General features: G+C 42.1%; 1 protein-coding gene across 1 annotated transcript in view; it reads left to right on the plus strand.

The window, feature by feature from the left end:
- Positions 1–17,295, plus strand: part of scara5 (scavenger receptor class A, member 5 (putative)) — a 40,305-nt gene extending 23,010 nt beyond the window's left edge. The window contains exons 4-9 of the mRNA XM_023797125.2: positions 51–725; positions 3,167–3,247; positions 3,737–3,844; positions 7,800–7,859; positions 13,225–13,413; positions 16,290–17,295. Of these exons, the coding sequence (XP_023652893.2) occupies positions 51–725; positions 3,167–3,247; positions 3,737–3,844; positions 7,800–7,859; positions 13,225–13,413; positions 16,290–16,423 (1,247 nt within the window). The 3' untranslated portion in view covers positions 16,424–17,295. The remainder of the gene's footprint in view (positions 1–50; positions 726–3,166; positions 3,248–3,736; positions 3,845–7,799; positions 7,860–13,224; positions 13,414–16,289) is intronic.
- The last annotated feature ends 6,689 nt before the right edge of the window (positions 17,296–23,984 follow it).

The following is a 23,984-nucleotide window of genomic DNA, read 5'->3' on the forward strand; positions in this document are numbered from 1 at the left end:
CAGCATTTTCTGGTGTGCTTATTCATTCTCATTTTTTACCATTTCTCCAGTATCCAGGTCCCAGGCAGCCTCAGAGAAGCAGGAGATGTTGATGGAGAATGTGACCCGACTGGGGGACCGGTACAGGGAGCTGCAGCAGTCTTTGAACCAGCTCTTCACCCAGTCAGACGTTCTAGAGAACATCTGGAAATTGCAGAATCTCCTCCAGAATCACTCACACACGCTGACACAGCTGGGTCTGGCTGTGCAGGAGCTGGAGCAGGAGGTGCAGAAACTTCGGTACCGGTCAGATGAGACGACCAGCTCGATGGCCGTGTTGAGTGATCGGGTCGGCACGTTGAGCTTCAATAGCTTAGGAAACTGGAGCAGCCTGCAGTCTGACTTGGCCCAGACGGCCGGATCGCTACGCTTCCAGGACACGCTACTCCAGGACACGGCCGGCCAGGTGGTCCTTCTCAAAGACAAGCTGGACGAGGTCACCTGGAACGTGGGGTACGTCAACCGGACGTTCATGAACGACATCGGCATCCATCGCCTGAACATCCAGGATTTGCAGGGGCTGGTTGGCAATGTGACCGAGGAGGCCCAGACTATGAGAGTAACTCAGCTCTCCATGGAGGATCAGCTGAAGAATGAGATCAAAATCCTGAGTACCATCACAGAAGACCTGAGGCTGAAGGACTGGGAGCAGTCTGCTGCTATGAAGAACCTCACTCTCATAGAAGGTATCCCACGCCTTACGAGACTCCAGCTTCAGGGGTCAAATACACATATCCAAACATAGTTAACAAATAAATGTCTTTCTTATATTTAACTCATATTATTTTTATAACTCTTATTGGTGTCTGTGACCGTTCCACTGAGTGCCGTACTGACATTTGCTCTTCAGAAAGCTCACTGATACAACATGAAATATTTTGAAGGTAGTGAAAATGTGGAGAATCTGAGCTGGAAGCCACTAGTAGCTGCCAACACAAGGCATCTGGCCCCATCATTAGTCTGGTTACATTTGCTTCCATTATGTGAGACTTTAAAGGGTAGGCCTACACACCTCACAGCAGTAATAGGCCTTTCTGCCGTCATTCCCCCCCACCCCTCCCAGCTCTAATGGGCTTTGCTTACGTCACATGGCTGCCCTTTAATTTGACGGCCATGGGCTCGAAGTGTAACTGAGGACGAGACGTGAATGAACAAATTATGGAACCTTTACGAATGTTTAAGCTGAAGCTGTACGGGCATGGAAACATTAAAATTGGGGTCTTTATCCTAATTAACGGTAATAACATCCAGAATGTTTTCTGCTTGTGTTAGTCAGGCCTTGGCACGATATCCTAAGCACTGTGCTCATAATAGCCTTGCAGATTAATTAAAGAAAGGTATCTTCACTTACACTAGGTTGTGTCTATTACAGATACTCAGCCATCCCGTAGCTGGTGTAGGCAAAGAGGCAGAACATACGGTATAGTTTAATTAACATATGACCCTTATTGAAGACGCTTTTCTCAATCCTGCCCCATGGGGGCCACTTAAGCCTTGAGGTACAGTAACTGCTTGCAGAGGGAGATTTCTTCTTCCCCCGCTGAACCTCACACATGGCGGAGAGACAGCTACAGTGCCGTCTGCAGGGCGCGTTTTTCGGATGACGGCTGGAAGACTTCAAGGCACGTTTTCAAGGCTTTTTGTGTGAAACTCTTGATGACAAGCCGTTGGCCCATGGCTTTATACAGGACCGCAGGCAGATGGAGGTACTCGTAACATGTTTCTGTGAACGGGTTGGTTGACATTGCAGGTTAGTGTAACCTTCTAAATGACTGGTGAAGCCCAGTGGGACAGCAGAGATGGTGGGCTTCATGTCTTTTACTTGGCAAGCAAGCAACTCAGCATGCTTGAGCACGGCGGTGCTGTGTGATTTGGCAGCCATTTCCAATGAGAATTCACAATACATCATGATATTTTTAATGTGCTGCTGGAGGGTTCCTCAAACGTACACAACACGAACATAACTGCATCAGATGTGGTTGCTTTGAAATATTGCAAACTGAAATGTAAGCGAAACTGGGGGGATTGAAAGTGGGTGCAAGCCCCCACGTCAACCTCACTGAGGGAGTATCATACAGGATGCCTGACAGAACAACCTGTTCCAAAAGCACGGAGGAGACGTAATTCACCATGCAAACTGAATTTTGGATGAAAGGATGAAGAGCAGTTTGTTTTGGGTCTCATATTCCTCTCACGCACAGCGGGTGTTGATGCAAAGTCATTCTGGTGGTCTCTCCATGAACAAACAAGCTCTTCATGTGGCCACTGTGCTTGAGGTGTCCAGAACCAGGAGACGTACTGAGAGAGGAACCCATGAAGTCTTGGTCAAAGGGGAAGAGACTCATTAGTTCTACATTTTGTTTCCGGTGAATTAGTCAATGACGGTTCTGGAGAAGTGAGTCACAGTGGGTGGCTTCTCTCTTTGACAGATCTGAATGTGAACCTCTTCCTCACGAATATATATCCAGGATACCCAAAACCCTGCTGTGTTTTTTTTCTGCTATAATGTTTCAGTAACACTTTACTGGAGGGGACACAAATAATGTAGTCATACACTCTTACTTAAAGTATTAATAAACCAGATAAGTGTTAATTACGCACTAATCCCATGTTCGTCCATAATTAATCAGTCATGACGGTTCATGCATTTCGTGCAGTTACTATATTTGTTCATGATTTGTACTTGAGTAGTAACTGAGTTACTGTGTTACTTGCTCCCCCTCAAATAAAGTGTTACTAAGCTTTCTAATAAGTAAGAAGTTGATCTTCATAGTTACACTGGGCTGGCATCTGAGGAACACATTGTCACTCCCCGCCTAACGATCACCCCTGAATCGAAAGCCAACTTTCTGGCACGGTCATGGATGAGTGCTTGTCACTGGACAGACGAGGAGCTCATTGCAAAACCACACTAAGTACATGTTGATCAACCCAAGCCAAGTGCAACAAATGGTCAGGAGTGACTCATGAGTCTCCTGTTTTGCACTCAGCTCTGTGGGCCTGTCTTCATTTCAGCTTGCCATTTCATTTAGAACCTTTGTGAAGTGCATGCTTGTCAGTTAAGGTGTTCTGTATGGTGCCACTATCAAATCAGCTAGGAGCTGTACTTCTCCTTTCACCCATCCAGGACCTCCAGGACCAAAGGGTGACAAAGGAGATGTTGGACCCCGAGGTGCCTCAGGATTGCCGGGCCTGATTGGTGTGAGAGGTAATGTGCAGGTCATTACAAAACCCTTTCACAATCCATTCCGGCTACTTTGCCTAATAACTACAAAAAAAATGTATGAATTTGGTCAAGATAACTTTGATTAACTTCGATAAGCATCATACAGTACTGTGCAAAAGTTTAAGGCAATCAAATAAAATGTTTAAAGCATTGATCTGAGTAGTAAGTGTATATTTCCTCAGAAAAAAAGACACAATTTGACAATAGAACATCTGAATGAAAATTAACCTTAATGGTTAGAAGAGCACAGGTTTGGGTCCCATACCTCTCCTCAGGGGCACCGCCAATCCATGTCTTCGTTACATTTCACCAGCATCTCACTTAATTAATGAATTTAATTAGTTTGCTCAGGACTGTACTTCTCACAGTTTTTAGTATGAAGTTTTTTTTTTCCGTAATTTATGTTAGATAAAGGTGCTCCATGAAAATGCCTTTGGGTAAATCCAATGCTCTGAATTTGGTTCTTGTAAGGAATTGACGGGGAACAAGGCATCCCAGGGCCACGGGGCCCAAAGGGGGCCCCCGGCTTGGACGGTCGTCCAGGGCAGAAGGGGGATCCTGGACCCCCAGGGCAGAAAGGTATGTCCCATCCTTCCTATTACAGGTCTTTCATTTGCTGTTCTTGCAGTACCAGGATCCACTCAAATTTCTATTAACTGCAGAGTGAGAAGACGCGGCATTGGGGAGGCGGGGGGTTGGGGGGCAGACAGACTTCATCTATCCATTGTCACGGAGATGGCTTGTTTGTTCAGTGACAGCTAGAAGCTGCCGTTCCACCCCACCAACAATCCCCAATGCTTAATGGCTTCTTGCCCCCCAGTCTTGAAAAGATTCCATCCATGACTATGCAGTTACGTTTTCAAGCATCACCACAGCCATATGGAGGATATTTTCCCGCCGAAGCACACACTGCTTTGGGCTCTTGGTCGGTGCATCGGAGCACCTCACTTGTTAAAGTTATTGCCCCCAATAGAACACTACACAACGAGTTTATCTAAGCCTGTCAGCGAAGAATGTGACACTGGGATCTCCTATATTTTCATAGACGTCGAGTTTCTGGCAAGCAGCTGGTGTGGATTAGCTTGATTTCGCTTGGCAGTGACTTTCTGCACTCAACTAGATCCATGTTAGCCAACGCATGTAAAACATCAGAGAGGTGAAGTGTGGCTTCATCTCAATTGCATTGTAGCTGAGAAAGAGGCTAACATGGATGGGTATTTGAATTAAAATGTTGTGTTGCTCTATTGAAGTTATATATAAATATAGAAATAAAACTTCTTTAATGGAAAAGAAAAAGAAATTATGCGTGGCTTGTAAAATGCAGCTCTTAATAGCTTGTATGTTTTCTTTTCTTGTTAAAAATAATAAAGAATGAATATTTGTGAAACGTTCTCGACACTGAGCACGTGAAGACGAGGGTGGAATCTGTCTGAGGAAGATCCCCAGATTTAATTCCTGTCCATGGCCACATGCCATTATTCATTATTGGTTGTGAAGATACTTAAAGCTGCACGTACAATGGGATAATTCATTGATTTTCAAAACTGCTACATTGAAATACCTTCAGTCAGGGATACTGTCAAAAACAATAAGGACAAAGGGAAAATGTCAAGCTGCTTAAAACATTTCCGTACTGAAAAATCCGCCTCAGCTGCGTGAACGGAAACCAGCAAGAATGAAAGGACTTCTTGAGGACATTGTGGTCAAATAAAAGGAGAAGAATGAGCATCAAAAGTGAAGTGTTATGGACACAGGCGAGCTGAACTGCTTTTCTATAGAGTGGCTGAACTTTTGACCAGTTTGAGTTCGCTGCAGATAAAATGAATGAGAGCGTACAGAGCATTCTTTGGGAAATGTCGACCTGACTGTGTTTTAATGGTATGTAGGGGAAGCAGTTTTACTGCCTGCTGTCTACAACCTGCTTAGAGAAAAAACTGACACGTACAGAGAAGGAGAAGCGCTCAGTCCGAATCATCATTTTAGAGGGAAAGACGTAGATCAGGGGTCTCCAACTCCGGTCCTGGAGAGCTACCGTCCAGTAGGTTTTCTGTCTCACTTGGCTTCTGATGAGCCACACTTGCTCCTGGTATTTACCTGAGAACAGGTTCAGCTCATCAGAAGCCTGGTAGGATTCCTGCAAATATCACGACAGACTTATAGACCTTTCCCATATTAATATGAGGATTCTGTTGTTTATATGCGTATTTGTCAACATTTATATAATTAGAATGGTAAAAGAAAAATCACCCAGCAATTCTCTTCCAATTATACATGTTAAATGTTCTTGATGTTGTTCTTCGTGTAATTAAATTACTCAATGAAGCAACGAAGGAAAAAATCAGTTCTGGAGAAATGAAACATAGCTTTAGGGCCTTGCATGCCATATAGCAATTTATCTTCCTGAGCCGATCCAAGCAGGTCAGATCATTGCTTTTAACTGGACTGCAGAGGGATTAATCAGCCAGGGTGTCTCTGCCGGCCTCTGTGACTATCATGTGTCTGAATGGTGCAGGTCACCTCTCTCCTTGAGTCGGAGCATAGATCAGCTGACACAGTGAGCGCTCTGTGATTTTCTGAAAGTAGAGCTGGCTGGTCGAAAAGCAAGAGAACATGTGCAATTTACCCTCTACTTTCAGCAGGGCTGGATTAATTGTGGAAAACAAAGTATGACACATTTTACTGGCTGTGTTGCATCATTTTTCCATGTCCCTTTGAGCCCAGGAACGAAACCACGGGCATCAATTCCGGAACCAGATCTACTGGCTCAGTAAGGATATTACTTAGAAACACAACAGTGGTTCAGGTGGATGTTAAGTAAACAAAACGGATATTTTGAAAAGACTTACGGAAGAGTGATGTTGAGCAGCTGCCCAGGAAAACAAACTAGCTAACAGGAACAGAGCTTTTTCTGATTGGCTGAGCGTGCTGCGGCTTTAGAAAATCTGAGTGTGACATCACAGCCCGTGCAGATGATGTAATCTTTTCCTTAGCAATGCTGAGTGAAAAGGCAAAAGAACGCCACATGGATTGGCCTCTTAAAATGATTTTGTTCAAGGCCTATAATTGTGAGATTGAAGGGAGTTTCTAAGGATTTCCTCATGCATTATATAATGGAGAGATACATAGTCATTAGATATTGTTTTTGAGGTTTTTTTTTATCCATTTAAGTCACCTGCTGTAAGGCCAGGTAAACATTGAGATTATCGTTAATCTCTGTTACAGTAATAATATGCTTTACAATGTTTGATATATTACACATACACTTCACACTATGATTCAGATTCATAACACTTTTATTATCCCAGAGGAAATCGCTTGCCATCTTTGTAAGTTAGTATGATTGTAAGTATCATAAACCTATATAAATATATGTGGATTTGTCTGACATGGTACGATAATCAGTAACACAATATCTTATTTGGGTAGTCTGCCTACAGAGGGTATACAGAGTATTGTTTCATCAGCTTCTTAGTTGAGATTCAACAATTCGTATAACAGGGCTTGGGTGAGTAGTGAAATTCAATTAAATTATTCTTGGAATATATACTGTATATTCTGTTAGACGTCTACAGGTTCAGAGAAACAGCTGAACTGTTGAATCTCAGCTAAGGTGTTGACCCTCTGTAGGTGGTCTTTCGAAATAAAGTTTTAACAATAATCTAAATTTATTCATATACTTTGGCGACACTGTGATCCATTTGGCTGTCAGAATCGCACAGTTTACGCTCTGCAGGGAGGAAGTTCATTTAAGATTAGTACTGCAGCTTATATTACGTGTTAGCCGTGGCTTTTTATGCATGAGGAGCTGTTTAGATCCACCTTGTATTTCCCTAACCTTGAGCAGAATTCCCTCAGGCGTCCTGTAAGATCATTTGAATACCACAAACCATTCCCTTATTTTAACCCAAAACCCAGGATACCACAAAGTCACCACAGCAGTGGAGATGATGGCTTTTAGTTTCCTATTTTGATGAAGGGCCTGAGAGATTTATTATTTTTTTTTGTCTTACTGCAGTCCTTTGGCGATATTTTTCAGGTCACTGCTAATACCAGTTTTTTTCTCCCAATTTGGGAAAGCGAGTTACCCCCATTTCTTCCTGGGGTAATTGGTTTCTTCTCAACACACAAAGCCCCACGCCAGTCTGGAGGGCTGACGGCTGGCACGCAGCCGCTCGGATGTGAGTCCTGTCATCCGCCCGCCGTTTTTCCCTGCTTTTCCTGCCTGCAGGACCCATCAGACGATGTAACACGGCAAGCGGAGAGAGTTATTTTCTCAATTCCACCCACAGCCTCGTAGCTGGCGGATGACAGCGGATGACGGCGGATGATGTCACAGAGACATGAGAAAGAAATGGCCCCATCTGTCTTACCTACTAGACAGAGCACGTGCCACTTTGTTTCCTTGGGGCCTCCTTGCTAACAAGGCCCAGCAGATTGAGCTCAGAACCCCTCCTCTTACAGAGACCTTATCCCCATTGTTTGCTCACTGTTGTATGAACAATTACAAATTATGTGTTTTTTTTTTCTCTTCAAGGTGAACGGGGCGAAAAAGGAGAAAAAGGAGAAAAAGGTGACAAAGGAGACGGGGGCACAGGTAAATGTTAGCCATTTACAGTTGTGTGGGCTTTTAGACATTTTCATGGTTTTTATTTTTGTATTCTACATAGCGAAGTGTAACACTGTGACAAGAAGAGAGAATGATTCACATTGATTGTATGAATAGTGTTGATGTCAAACCTGTACTGTTTCCCACCTTGGGAGGAAACTAAGTTACTCAGCAGCTACATTTTCAGCTCACACTATGTTCACGGGCATTCAGGTTGACCAGATGAAAGCAAACGCCTGCCTTTAATTTATTGTTCATTTCTTCCCATTTGGGTGGTCGGATTCAGCCTCAGATCAAGTCTGCCAGATCATTGTCGGTGTCGGGTCGCCAACAACAGTCACTTATGGCCAACTTTCATCAACAGTCAGTTACTAAGTAGTCACTAAAACTAAACACATTAGAGGGTTTTACCACAAAAGGCAGGACTGCTTGTTCTGAGTAAATGCCGTTTATGAGCTGGACAACAAGCACGAGCATAGATCACCGTACGAGAAAGAGAACAGAGCAGCGTTACACACAGCTGTGCAAAGTCTGAGTTAATTTCTTCGGATACTCTGTACATTTTATACACGCCCTTCCCGCGTTTATAATGTGTCTCTACTGACAGGTGAATTATTTTACCAAACCTCGACATGTGTTTTCATGCATGGAAAGAAAACAAAAAGCAGCCTCAGTTTTTCCTCAGACTGGATATATTATTATTTGCCTATGACATCATTAGAACCATTTTGGTATGATGAGAGCTGGAGCAGTCCTCTGTGAAAGCGGCCGGTCCAAACATCTGAAACGTATTTCACTCTATTAGATACGAGGAAAAGATCTGCGAATCAGTATTGGAAGCTTTATGATTTATGGGCAGAGGGCTTCTTCTTTTTTCCTCTCCTCCTCCCTGTTCCTCAAATTGGTTCCTTAAGTGCCAGATATATGACCGGTTGTATGGTAAATGAGCACCCCAGCCACCCCATCCCCCCCTCCTTCCTATAGGGCTGTCCATTCTCAGATACCAGAGGACCCCTGTGGAATTTTTGTAGGCGTCTCATAACTTGCCTGACATTTATAAAGTCACGGTTGACGTCTGGCCGCTTCCTAGCATTGCGACGGCAGGTGTGACGCGCGCGTGGATGGCCATGTGCCGAGCGAGAGCGGCGGTAAACACATTAGAGGGTTTTACCACAAAAGGCAGGACTGCTTGTTCTGGACACAGGAAAGCTTGACCCTCCCCTCAGGGACCGACAAGGTGTTGACTCTCAGCGTCTCGTGGGCATGTTGCGGGACACGCGTACAAGGCTTGAATATGAAACTCTGAACACGGTTCGCCCTGTGGGTCTGACATGCCCCCCCTGGCCACACTCACACACACCACCTAGCGTTCCTGGACCGTGACATCTGTGGAAAATTTGCACGAGCACAACCGTGGAGCATTATACCCTGGAACAGCTGCTCTTTGGCCATATTGCAAAATGTAGCGCAAAATCAGATATTTGCCTTCATTAGCTGCTCCAGGTTCAACACGTCCAGCTTATTTTGTCATGTTATAATAATAGTCTGTCAACTTGCATGCATCTATTGTATGCAAACCTACAACAGTGTAGTATTGTTTAAAAACTATGATTCCCCTCAGTAAATTGAAGTAAAAAGTAGATACATGACATTTAAATCCAGGCCGAAAGCATGCAGTGATTTTTATCCTTATTCTGCACTCCCTGGCTAAGCGGAGCTTTATGAAGCAGGAAAGCTTTCTCACAGATGTGATGCGTAACAGCTGGAACACCTGTGTGACTTAGAAAACTCAAAGCATCATTAATGAAAAAAGACCAAGCGGGTCTTCATGCAGAATGGGGTATAAGCTGGATATTAAAATGCCTGCACTTAATTTCCTTCGTTCTCTGGCATCCTTCTTTAAGTATAGTCTATTTGTATACCTGTGTGCCTGTGTATTTATATACTTGTGTTGTACTGCTTTATATTACACAGGTTCTGCCAACTCAGAGCACAAATCAGAGATATAGACTTAGTTTAATTCTGCTTATATTTATATAGCTTAGTTATGGTGCTTAACTAAGATTTAAAGCACTACAGGTTTATTAAAACCAAATTCAAAACCACGTCATACACAGATATTATGGTATTTTTGTGTTATTCAGGATGAGGAACTGTTGTGGAAAACAAGCCCTAAAGACAGTGCAGGAGTAAACAAAAACTCAGAGGATAATTCAGGGGGGGGGAACAAAATTTTGGGGGTTCAAGGGCACCTGGATGCCTGCCCCCACTGGGAATGCTGACCTAATACAAGCCAGAAGAGTTATTTTTTACCAGAACTGGACGGTGGGCCTCTGCCAAGCTCTCTGTGCCATGGTACCGTGACTATGGCGTGAGTCAAGGTCGTTTAAGGGCTTTGAAGGTCGTATGCGTTTACTCAGAGACCCCTGGGCACGGCAAAGAAGAAAATAAACATACAGACATTCTTGAAAAATAACAGGACGGGCTTAGAGGGTGGGGGGCTGCTGCGGGGCAGGGCAAAAAGCACACTACATTCAAAAACTGGATTTTATTAATACAAATACAAAATGGTGGATGAGGTGCCTGTCGAAACAGCAGTGAACCACCGGCGACGAGAAAAAGCCAAACTCGAACGGCTTAACTTTGAGAAGCTGAGAAATCTGGAAAAATCATTCCTTCTGTCTTTTCCCAACTGTCCCCTAACACACCCACGCTATCTACTAGGGATTTTTTAAAGGTTGGGGGGAGGGTGTACGAGGGGCCATAATTCATACATAGGGACTAGCCTTAACATAAGCCAATGATATATTTTGAATTGGTGATTGACAGGGGAGGGTGTCATGCGGTAGCCAGTCAGCTTTCAGCTGGGGCCAGTGCCCCAGTCATAAGTAGGTACAGTTTTCCAATTTTCTCCCAATAGCTTCGAGTTCTAAACTGTATAGTGTACATTTAAAACAATCCGCTTATACTGTTAGCTATTTATACAGTAACCTTATAAATAGTAATCAATTGCATGATTGATTTATACACTTGAAAATAGTTTGCTGAATCCATTTAGGTTAGATTCACTTCTCGAAGGTACAACAGTAACATCTCTTCTGGGATGTTTAACCTTAACGCTAGGTTGCTGGACATTGATCCCAAAAGTTCTACTACCTGAAATATTCATCTGTTCTTCTGTTTTGACCAATTGGTCATGCATCATGTTTTTGTTTGTTTGTTTGTCTTTGTTTCCATTTCCAGTAAAAATCAATTAAATTTCAAATTGCCCCCCCCCCTAGCCTCACTCACCAGGCAGTGTTGGTTCAATCCTGCCTTCAATCAGTTTATTGAAGCATGTGCTTTCATAATCCTTTCGCAACATGAATCGTAAAGCTTCCACAAATAATTGGGTGCTGCTCGTATTAAGATCTTGTTTTGCATATAAAATACCCAAGCTTCAGATTTTGTGGATGGATGTTTTGTGTTTTGTGGTCATATGTCCCAAGTGTCGTGAGGCAATCTGGACCTTCCATGTTGCTTTATGGGTTTGCCACAGCACGGGAGTTCCCTAAAACCCACCTCCCTAGCTCTCTCCGCCTCGTGTGAGGATATTTTGGATGTTTTTGCTGAGGACACATGCAGACACATAGATTACAACACTTCCACATGTACTCTCAACAAAAAACAATTCAGTGGACCAGCTGGCTGCTTGTGTTTGCCCAAACTCATAGAGTTACTCTGACCTAGGTCACGAGAGCCGAGCACACACTGCACCCCTAAAGTCATTAAAGTCGATTTATACCTCCATTCATATGCATGTGTAGGTCGATGTAGCTCTGGCTGAATCCAAAGGATATCTATGATCCTCTGAGGTTTTTTGAGGGATTTCAGCTCATCTCCCATATGTTTTTTTCCAGAAGTAATTTATTTACTGCATACTTTATTTGACTGCAGATACATACTTACCATGATGCACCATTCCCTGTCCCTGCACAGTGTATCTGAACTGCGTTCAGCTTAGCTTGTCCTGATGTGGCTTTCATGTACCATTTATCTAAGTTGCCACAACATTTGCAACATGTCCTTAAAGCTGACCTATTTTCATATGAAACTATACTTTTGGTTTTAGTGGTCCGGTGCCTTGTTATTTCACCTTACACAAATATGTGTCCCTGCAGGAGATGTCTGCCATTTCATCTTCAGTGTTGTGCGGCTCTCCGCCTCTCCCAAATTTATAACTGAGAGCTCCTGGCCAAATTCATTTCATATCCTAAATGCTTCTTTACTGGAGCCAAGTAACTTCGAAACACCCTACTTTGGTGGGTGCCTGTTTGCAGCCTGTTTGTATCACATTACACTAATGTCAGGTTAGGTTTGGCTCTGGCCCTCCAAGCGAGATGCCCAGCAGCGAGAATGATAACCTGGGCCCTCATCCTTGCAGCAGAAATTGCCTGCTGAAGATGCACGGGCATTTACACAAGTAGAGTTTACGGGGAAAATGGAATTCCATGCTCAACGTCCATAGAGGACATCTGTTTCAAATCAACCGCCTTTGGCTACACAATGTGCTTCATCTGTTACCCATTTGCAGGATGTTCCTATGCTCTTGCAGAGCTTTATCACTGAGCTTCGCATTCATCTATTTGCACTGTAAGATTGTTATTTTTATAATGAAGTAAATGCAGTTTCATTTCATGACATGCAAAGCTAACCTAAGTGCTTGAACTGTTGAACTGGCAAAGGGTTCTCTAGAATTAAAATCATTTAATAACATTTAGCAATGATTTTTTTGTTATTGGAAAGAAACTTTGTGATTATGAAGCATCTGAAATCTGTAAAGGATGCAGATATTTCCTGGTGTTTGAAAAGGCTCTCCTCCCAGATAACTGTTGATATTGTCCATATGGGGCGATTATCTTGTCTAAATGTTTCACCCTAGTGGAGACCCTGGTTTGAGTGTCAGACTGGGGAAAACGTTGCTTCCTTTTACAGCGTTTATGACATTAGGTCATAGTCAGAAATGCTCCTTTACTAAGAAGAAATCTCTGCACTCTTCCTAATATGTAACACAGCACAAGGTACAGTAGCATGATTGCAGCCTCATTAGATTTCACCGACTGGGCGGGGCGGGTACTGTGGAAGATTTTGCCAATCAGGAGGCAGAATCAAATTACATGGGGGGGGTTCTAAAGCGTAACTGGCTGCATGTCTGATCGCTGGCAAACACATTTCGTGTATGGGGGGTCAGACCTGTAGTTTTACTATGTGGCCACATGCCTGCAAATCACCTCATACCCTGACCGATTCTGATACCCCTACCTGCCCCCCCACCCCACCTGTGCACTCACTGCATGCCCATTCTTCACTGCAGTGGAGGAGACGCTGGTGAGACTGGTCAACGGATCGGGTCCCCACGAGGGACGGGTGGAGGTGTTCCACGAGAAGAAGTGGGGTACCGTATGTGACGACGTGTGGGACAAGAGGGACGGCGACGTGGTGTGCAAGATGCTCGGCTACAATGGCGCCCGGCAGATTCACAAAACGGGCAGGTTCGGGCAAGGTGAGGAACACCTACCTTGGGCTCACTTTCGTGGATCTGCAGGTCATCTCCTACCAAGACTGACCTGCTGTTCTGACATTTTTATGGAAAAAAACACACAGACACGCAACAAAGCCCACATAATTTCATTACGCTGGATTGATACACATTATCCAACGACCCTGACCAGGACAACCAGTTGGAAAAAGAATGGCTGCATGTTGCACAATAAGGCATGAGCCGAAAGCCAAACTGGCCTATAAGCTTCGTAGAACTATTCCCTTTGTGATAAAAAAAATAAAAAAGCTCCCTAGTGGTTCTCTTTCAGCATTTGTGTTCTCTGGAAAGATGTCAGCTGATTGTAGAGGAGTTTCATCGATTTCAGTTCATCACCACTGCTGATGCCAACTCTCTGAAATGCTGGCATGTGACGTACTAGACAGAGGGTCTTCCAGACCGTGCCTGTCACCCGATACTTGTCATGATCTAAGGCGCATTTCGCACTTTCAGTCGTCTGCGGGGTTTGCATGCGGCTCTGCTTTAGGTCACATCAATCAAACGGACGTCACGGTGTGGCGGAGTGAAGGGGGATTGCATCGTACGCAGTGGAATGTCTTCACGAGCTTCTCCTGCTGTGAGGCCACGGCCCCCCGTGCGTCTGTCCAGGAAGCTCAGCATTACTTCCAACTGCTGCCATTAGACTGACAGCATCACATTAATTAGCCTTTAGGGGCTGAAAGATGTTAGGAACATACAACATATACCATTCCTGACAATACATCATTAAATGAACATCTACCTCAGGAAAATATATTGTAGACGAGTTACATACTTTATTCATGGCCAAAATATATTTGCAAAGATGTACTGTTTACATATAAAATGTTAAAGGGAGGTTTATTTTTTCAGGCTGAACTCAGAACACTTTATTGCCAGTATGTGCAGACATAGCAGAAGTTGTTGTTTTTCGGTGCCAGACATGAAGTACTGGACAGTATTACTCAGCAGAAGCACTTCATTGAACAATATACACAAAATCAAAGAGCACAATAGAAATTACAGATTTACTGGCGGTACTTCAGGAGACTTCCTGTGCGTTACAGAGTCATCTACTTTATTTATTATTATCCACATCAGACACATGCTTGCTGGGTTCAAAGGAGCCTCTTTTAAGACCTAAACAGAGCTACAGACGTGGACTGGTACTTTACTTCAACTTCGATTAAAAAATTGACATTTAAAAACACGGTATATGGGAAAAATGAAAAAGAGAAATTAAGAAATGAATATAAAATAAAATAAAGTAAAAAACAGATAAGGATCGTATCTCCGCTATGCTTGTGGCTCAGACCCCATTTCTGTTGTAGTAGTTGCTATGGATACCAAAATGGCTCTTTTTGAATGACCAAACACAGCACAAAAAGCACTATAGTGTTATCTAACATATTCCTTGTTAATGTACTATACTTGAGTAATTTGCATTTAAGATGTGTGCCTGGATGGTTATATATCATATTCATTGTCGGAGGTGCTGAAATGGAATCGGTTATGCTTTGAATCCAGATTATTTGAAGATACAGTAGTATTAGTAGAACTTAAGAATCATATTCTATAACTCCCACCAAAGACTATGCATCGACTATTACTACAATAACTGAAATGTCAGTCACTGGTTTTATTTCAGTACTGTGAGAGATTTCACATCACACTCAGCAAGGTAAAGACAAAACTGATGCTTATTTATCTGCTAGCTTATATGTGGGATTTGCAGTTGAGTTTTAAAAAAGTGAAGCCTGTGTTTTCTGGTTTCGTGGCGTCCGTCTCGACGAGGCTTGGAAATTGGCAGAACTTAGTGATGGTAATGTACAAATTCATTCAACCGCTGAGATTTTCATGTGCGCATTGGAACTTCGGACACAGCATTTTCCCAGTAATAAATGCAAAGCCATGCACAAGACCAAAGACATGGCCAGTAAATTAATAAAAAACTGTCGCAGCTTCCAATTAAATTCTGAAAGTTTGATGAGAACAACAAGCAACAAACAAAAAACAGAACACAGGGTCTGGTCGCTATGTGTGTGGGCGTCAGCCTAAGGGTTCTGCTGGAGACTGGTGTGACGGGAGTTATCTTACCCAGAAGGCTTGTTCTGGGCATATGGGAACCTTGTTTCATGTTTTCATGAAGTCTCACTGAAACGCTGGTTATTTCTCATCGCTGCCAGTACTCTGCATGAGAGGGAGTCTGAGCTGATACTTTTGCCACACGAAAAGGCTTGACACGCCTTTGAAATAGCTCTACGTGCCGAAAAGGACGGAGCCTAATTTGAAGTCGCAGACTTCTGAAGGCACATCACTGGTTTGAGTTGTTGGCCTGTTTTTATAGTCACACGTAATCGCTGTAGTCTGTGTGTTGCCTGGGGTTTGCAGCAGTTACAAAAGTGGTCAGTTGCCAAAATTTTATGTTACCCTGATCTTCAGTTTTATGTTAATATGAAACAAAATATATTATGGTCTTTATAACCATCTAAAAATTTTGTTCCAATGTTCTGCTTTCTGGTTAGACGTCAACTTGGTTATAAGTCTGCACAGTTAAAGCCAAATTTTGTATAATCCATCTCTCCTACCTCCATGCACCCTTCATGGGTAATTTCCGAATTTTTGAGGCTTGGTTCAGGTCATTGCTTTTCCACCTCTTAGCTAATCCATAAAAAAAAATACTTTTGCATTAGTGCAACTCGCAGTCCATCCGCCCTTCAGTTGGTACCTACTAGGCAACACACTTGTTAAAAATACTGTAAACTAGGGCAATCATTTTGGATGAACAGATGAGTAGATGAACAGGTAATGCAAAATAGTAATGATCTTCCATCAGAGCTCCAAAATGCCTTTACTTCCAGGTCAAGGGCTGATTTGGATGGATGACGTAGCCTGCTCAGGAACAGAAGAAGCCATCCATGACTGCAAGTTCTCAGGCTGGGGGAAAACCAACTGTGGCCATGTGGAGGATGCCGGAGTCACATGCAACACCTAGCTACCCGGCCTGGACCAATCAGAGCCGTCTGTAACAGGAAGAGGGAAGTATCTTGCCGGGACTATCCCTTCTACACCTCACATATTTTGTAATTGGATTTAACTTTTTTGCAATTGGATTTTGATTGGGTCTCATAAAGAGGTTCAAGTGTTGGGCTCAGAGCGACATCAACTAGGCCAGCAACTGCTCTTGGAATAAAAGGAGCACATTGGCTGGACATTCTGGACTAGACTACAATTCCATAAAGATCTTTCCAAAACTCAAAATCTTGAATTCTGGTTCAATAAGTCCTGATGTAACTCATTACCAAGGGTGCCCCATATCAGGTCCAATTCTGGAGCCAGTGATGATTTATGTATGTTTTAATCATATACATTTTAAGACTGTCGGAGAACTTCTATGGTCATTTCTCCCCATCCAGCTAATTCTTTTGTCAGACCATTTCCAAGAAAAACACTCCCTTCATCAACAACCTCTCTGCTGATGTAAAAACTGTGAAATGGCTTAAATATGGAAACTGTGACTCTTGTCAAGAATTGGAGAAAAACTGTAGAGTTTGGAAAAACTTATTAAATGCAAAAGCTGAAAAGAGGTGCACATACAGTATAATAAGATTTTAAATGTCGTCTTAAATTACTCCATGTAACATCAAAAGCAATATGCATTGAAATTGTTCTTTAAATGATTTAAATCAAAAGAGTTTGAACTAAGTATGCTTTTCCATTGAAGATCAAAGAAAATCACAACAGAACATTGTACTGTGGGCACCCAACTCTACACTATCAATACACAACCCTAGGAGACTGTTCCATGGAACATCATCAGTTGACCACCTCAACACATGTCAAAGATGCACATTAGACATTTGAAGATTAATGATCAACTGATGTATTAGTCATGATATGACTGTTATAATTTATTAGAACGGACTCTTAAATTTCCATAGTCTGCAATGTTACATATCTAGACTTGATATTTGCTGGTAATTCTGACAGCTGTATACTCATGGAAGAAATGCTAGTTAAGTTTAGCACAAGACTTCTCTTGGCCATAACTTAAGTTTCTTAACCACAAGACCACCCACGTGCTCCAACAGTGTATGAGGTTATGATACATTTTGCTCTGTTGACAATGCTGGGCTAGAATCCTTGCAGGCCTGTGTTCAGACAGTCCAAGAAAGATCTGGCCCAGTCTGATGGGTCCTTTCACTGGGGTACAGATATCAAAGCCAGCGTCCTGTCCTGTGTTCCGATTTGAAACCCGACATGCAAACATTGAACTTAGTTGACTGCATTTTTTCTAATGACTTGCGTATCATGTCCAGGGAATATTACCCTTTACAATGAATGAAAAGATGGAAAAAAGTTAACTGTTCAACGCCTTTTATACAGAAAATATTTCATAGAAACTATGTATTCTGGTATTTTGTCATTGTAATTATAACTACCTTGTTTTGTTAAACATTCAGCTAATTCATTGCACTTGTTTCTGTTATTATTGCCACATTGTGAACATAGAGAATTTAATCTTGCTGCTTTGTTTACCAGACTTGTGCTATTTTTTTCAGCGTTTGAACTCACAGTATGCTGTTTTAAGGGCACTTTGAACCCTATTATGTTAGTTTTGCCATAAAATGTCGACTCGGCCTTTGGCTTTCCAACATCAGGGCACACAGACTCAGTTTTTTGTTTTTAATCCCGTGGTGTTTAACGGCATTTTCCTTGATTAGTTTAACCGGACAAAACGATACCAAACCATTCATTAATGAAACACAGATGGAGGCCTTTCTAACTCAGACACCAGGAATTCTATCTTCCAGCGTTTCTGAGAAGCTGTTATGAGATGGCTTTTGGTCTTACTAGCGACTAGCTAAACTCATTAACTTGTACTGCATACCAACAACTCATTTCTGTTTTTAATGGAAGTGTTTTATACAGCAGGTTTATAGATACCAGAGCGACTATATGAAGATCATATTTTTCCAGGACAAAAATGACATCAAATCAAAGTGGAGTTTTTCTCCTCATACCAGCTAGCTGGAACATTTAACGATACAGAAAATTATCACGGGACCCTCTTCTGCATCTTTACTTATGTTTGGTTGTCAAATGTGGTCTGTGGTTTATCAAAATAAATGTATCTGATGAGAATGTACTTTTAAAAAGGCATTTTGTTAAATAACTTGTAGCTAACGGCTACCATTTGAAAAGTGGCAATTTAATACTTTTTGTAAACTATAACTTTTATATGCTGTGGAGAGAGAAAATAAAGTATACCTTTGTTTTTACGTGCGGTTGCTGCTTGATTACTATGATGGCTGTGAAAACTAATAAAAAAATATCCAAGCAGGGACATCAAGGGATTAACTGAGGAACATCTGAGAGGGCTCCTTCTAAGGACTGCAGAACAGTTATCCTTTTCACCATAAAGTCTGGAAATAAGAATGATCCAATGATCGCTGCTTCGCCCCTTGGTCATCCCAACACCCTGCTGAAGTGTGACAGAGGGCATATAATGTTGCATTGTAGATTTTGGAATCATGTTCCATAAAATGATTGGCCTAGTGAAATACCGGCCAATCACATCAGGTATGGAGATATTTTGTTCATCCGTAGTCTTTTCAAATTGAAAATTGTCTTTGCACCTACGCTAGTGGCCAAAATTGTGGAAACACTTCCAATGTTTAGAGATTGTAGAACTTTACTCAACTGTTGCTCCAGTTACTTTTTTTTTAATCATCCAATGTATATTTACAACATTCTTTGACTGTTTATCAACATTGCCGCCAATATTTGTGTAATAGTTTTTAAAGTGTAATGTCAGTAACGCTACTGTAGGTCTTTCCAAAATTTTGTCTTAGTTTTAAGAAGGTCGCAGAGAAGAGAACTCCTGTGAAGTTCAGCTAATGCTTAGCCAGGCCTGGCAGTCACAGACTCCTGTGAAGCTCAGCTAATGCTCGGCCAGGCCTGGCAGTCACAGACTCCTGTGAAGTTCAGCTAATGCTTAGCCAGGCCTGGCAGTCACAGACTCCTGTGAAGCTCAGCTAATGCTCGGCCAGGCCTGGCAGTCACAGACTCCTGTGAAGCTTAGCTAATGCTCGGCCAGGCCTGGCAGTCACAGACTCCTGTGAAGCTCAGTTAATGCTCGGCCGGGCCTGGCAGTCACAGACTCCTGTGAAGCTCAGCTAATGCTCGGCCGGGCCTGGCAGTCATAGACTCCTGTGAAGCTCACCTAATGCTTGGCCGGGCCTGGCAGTCACAGACTCCTGACCCACAAACTTGCAGTCATTTAAAGAAAAGGCTTCACAATCTAGCCTATCGAGACACTCCTATGAAATATACCCAGTCAGCTATTAAAATAAAAATGTCTGCTCCTCCCTTCCCTCTTGTGTACTTTGTTCCTGACTAGATTCAGCAAGTATTTCTTCAAGCTAAACAATCAAGTGCGCTTAGTAAATTAACATCATGGTAAACACACAGTTCATTCAAACAAACATTTAGGTATTTGCTGCTAATATGATACACAAATTGAACGGTTTTATGTGGTATAGTCTTCTAAAAAATTTTCAGTTTGTTTCTAACAGTCATCTGATTACGAAGACGGGCATAATCTAACCAATGCCCTCTTCCAGTTATGGTAGAATTTTCACAGCAGTAAAAAAACCCATAAATGTCTTTTACACAAAACAAACATCAGTTTTGCTTGACGAATGCTGGCAAAAAAGATCAAGTTAAAAGCCATTAAAATACTGGCAAATATCTTTTACACAATGTCCTTGACACAGAGAAAAGGTACTGAAACATGATTGAATTGTTTTATTTCTTGGTCGTGTTAATAGTTAGATATACCTATCAGTGCGCAGTACAAACCACCCCCTTTGTTTAAAATTAAATACGGGTACATTTGGCTATAAGGAGCCCTTCTGAAAATGTTAATGTATATGCCTGGTCATTTTATAAGCGTGATCCGGGTCGTAGTAATGAATCACCATTACGACGGAACACCAGTAGTAATGGTATTTCATATTTACTTCAGAATATAGCAGTTTGCTGTTTTTAAGTTTCTCTGCTTCTTACAGTTTCTTGTTTGTTACAACACGGGGCAAGGTCTGTGTCAAAGATTGAGAAGAATGAGATTCTTCAGATTCCCTCGCAAATGATTGTGTGTGAAACGAGTCGCCTGAATGTCAGACAATGCATTTTCTGTCATATTTTGGAATTTCCATACCACTGGTACACTGCCTTTGATTTAATTGCATTCTTCTTTTAAGTATATAACACTATTAAGACTAAATGGGACAACTTTCGAAAACCATATTAAAAGCTTGATAAAGTTTTCACATGAGACATGCAATTGTTAGGAATTTGGGACACATTATGCAGACCTACTGGACTGTATTACTTTTTAACTTTCCATGCTGACGCAGACTGAAATGTATCACCAAAAAAATTGTATCTGAGCCACAGAGAGTTTTCACAGACATTAAAGTGATGCTTTCAGTGTATCAAATACTCAGCGATAAAGAAAGCCTTTCTTTTTACTGGGCTTCAAAGACTGTTTTTTCCACCAGGCCAACACTGTACAGAGAAGCGGGATCAGTGATCTGAGAGCTGCAAACATGCTATAAAAGGCCTTTATTCACAGGGCAGTTGGCATGTTGGCCCCCTCATCCAATCTACTGGGAGAAAAAGCAGAGCATTGTTCAGTAAAGTCTGCCATCGCTCTGCGGTCTTCCTGCATTTATTCCAGCAGTTATGCACTCCTGCACTTTTTATACATTTATCAAGACCTGTGCACATAGTATATATCAACAGAATTGTACCTGACCATTGTCTTGTCTTTTGTCTGTACATATGTATGTGAGTCACTGACAACTGGAGGCAAATTTCCTATATGTTTGAGCATAATTGACTAAATAAACCTCATTCTGATTCTTTATGGAGTTCTCAGTTCTGAGGTGTGTCCGCATCCAGCACATTGATATACTATTATTACGTCCTGGGGACCCTTCCTTATAAGGAAGTTGATTGAAATAATGCTTTTTTGCCATTTGCTTTTCACATATCCCAACTTCTCTCATTTGAAACAAATACACAAATATATTCAAGATTCAAGATTTTTGTGAAATGCACAGTACAGTACAACGGCAGTGAAATGTTATTGTCGCAAAATAACTATCACTATGAATAAACATACATAATCTTTAAGGGAAAAAGTAAGACAAAACAGAGAAAAAAGAAAACTATTACAGAGACAGTAAAAATCCTTCCACAGTATTGCTGTGAAGTGAAAATGCTGTAGAAGCGGCATTATTATCAGAATTTAAGACCCGGAAGATGACAATGATTAAGCGCAGTTTAAAGTTCGCATGACCTCTCAGTCCTGGCCTTCAGGCTAGAGGCATGATGCAGGTGCTGCCTTACTTTCTGTTTCAGCCTCGAGGTGTGATTACTCCATGTCAGATCCTCGGAAACATTCACACCACAACACTCGTAACTGCTGACTCTCTCCACTGGGGACCCATATGTCCTGTGTGGCCTGTGATTCTTCTGCTGTTTCTGCATGAAATCCACAATCATCTCTTTGGTTTTGGAGACATTCAGGTAGGGGTGTAGGTTTAAAATGAACATGGGGGGACGGGGGGTATATCAAGGTCAGAAGTGTGGCGTCACGTATAAGGAAATTCTGTAGTCGTGTGCTATACAGTAAGCTTTTTTTCCCCCGTAAACTATTGCTGTTATAGTTTCAATATACAGTATAAAGTGAAATTTATTTTTACTGTTATTCATCTTCACTAACACGGTAGTTTAAGTACGTTAAGTCCCGCATTATATACGCTGAATTGCGGGAATTAATAAAATTATGCACAATTTGTGATATTCCACCAGAATATTCATTGTGGGGAAAATGATGTAACCTTAGGGTCCAAGGTAATGCCCCGTCACTCCCTGTAGCCTGTCTCTCTCACAAACACATCCTAACACAACACACATAAAACAGCGACTAGACAATCTTATCCTAGAGACCCATAGAAATAAATATAGGAAATAGCCTATACAGAATCTCTTCTTGGTAATAGATAGGACTTTCTGCCAGCACTACTTATGAACTAAATAATTCTGACGTTCTGGTAACTGAGTAACTTACTTTATGGTGTATATATACCAGATAAATGCCAGATCGGGCCCTGCTTTTTGACGGGCTTTTTCTTACTCATTCTTATGCCCTAACAGCAAACACAGTGGGATGAGAATTGTGACTGACACAAACATGAGACGATTCCAAATAGCCTTTTATTAGTCAAGTGTTGGTTATGATACAAGGTGTTCAATAAGTTACGTTTACACACAACGCCTTACCACGCTTCTCTGCCCACCGCTCCTCATTACTCGCAGTAAATTTCACGATGGTTTTGGAGCTGTGCACGGACGTACAGGGAGTATAACGGGGAATTCAGGTAGCAGGTAAAGATGAGGGTGTTACAGGCAATCCTGCCAACTCTCACCACCTGCGGTCTGCCAGACAGGAAGTTCAGGACCCAGTCACAGAGGACGGGACTCAGCCCCAAATGCCTCAGCTTGGTGACCAGTCTAAGGGGCACTATAGCATTAAAGGTTGAACTTCAGTGAATGAACAACAGCCTCCCGTAGTTCCCTTTACTGATGTCCAGGTGAGAAAATGTGGAGTGAATGACATAAGGGATGACATCGTCTGTACTGCTGTTGGGTCTAAATGCAAACTGAAGGGGGTTTAATGAGTCCGACAAAGCCGAGCAAATTAAGTCCTTGACAAATCTTGTAAAACACTTCATCATCTGTGAGGTCAGTGCTACAGGATGGGAGTCGTTTAAGCAGGTTGGATTGTTTTTATTAGCCAATGGGATGATAATGGACACACACATGCACACAGAGTTAAGTGAAGCTTGGGGTCTCAGCACACAGTCAGCCATTTATCCAGAACCAGTAGGGCATTTGAGTTACGGTTCTTGCTCAAGGGCCCAACAGATATTTAACTATAGTGCCACAGATGGGACTTGAACCAGCAACATTCTGATCAGTGATAGAGGTCTAACCTGCTCAGCTATACACTGCTCCCATCACTGCCCCTATCAACCACCATCTGAAAATGCAAAACAAGTTGCACCACTCGACTCTTCTTGTGAGCCTCCTACAAGAGCCCCGGAATAAAAAAGCAGCCTATAATTTAAAAGAATGTAATCCTTTAGTCCAAGCCCCCCCCCCCACCCAAATATTCGCAATCAATATGCTTATTTGTGAACAATAAAATTTGAGCAGTATAACAATATAAGAAAGTAGGAATCTTAGGAACCAGCAACATGCCAGACAGAGCAATTCCCTCGTAGCGAGTTTAGAGATCCTTTCTCTGTAAAATGTTTTTTTTTTAATAACCATATAGCAACACTGATTATTGACATCCAGAAAAAACACCTTTATTGAGTGAAGTAAAAGCCAATTCTGGAACTGGAAAACAAAGATTCAAATACTAATCTTTGTTCTGACCTAAATATGTTGCACAAGGATGTATACATGTCCAAGTCTAT

Source organism: Paramormyrops kingsleyae, chromosome 19 (assembly GCF_048594095.1).
Source record: "Paramormyrops kingsleyae isolate MSU_618 chromosome 19, PKINGS_0.4, whole genome shotgun sequence".
NCBI classification, from domain to species: domain Eukaryota; kingdom Metazoa; phylum Chordata; class Actinopteri; order Osteoglossiformes; family Mormyridae; genus Paramormyrops; species Paramormyrops kingsleyae.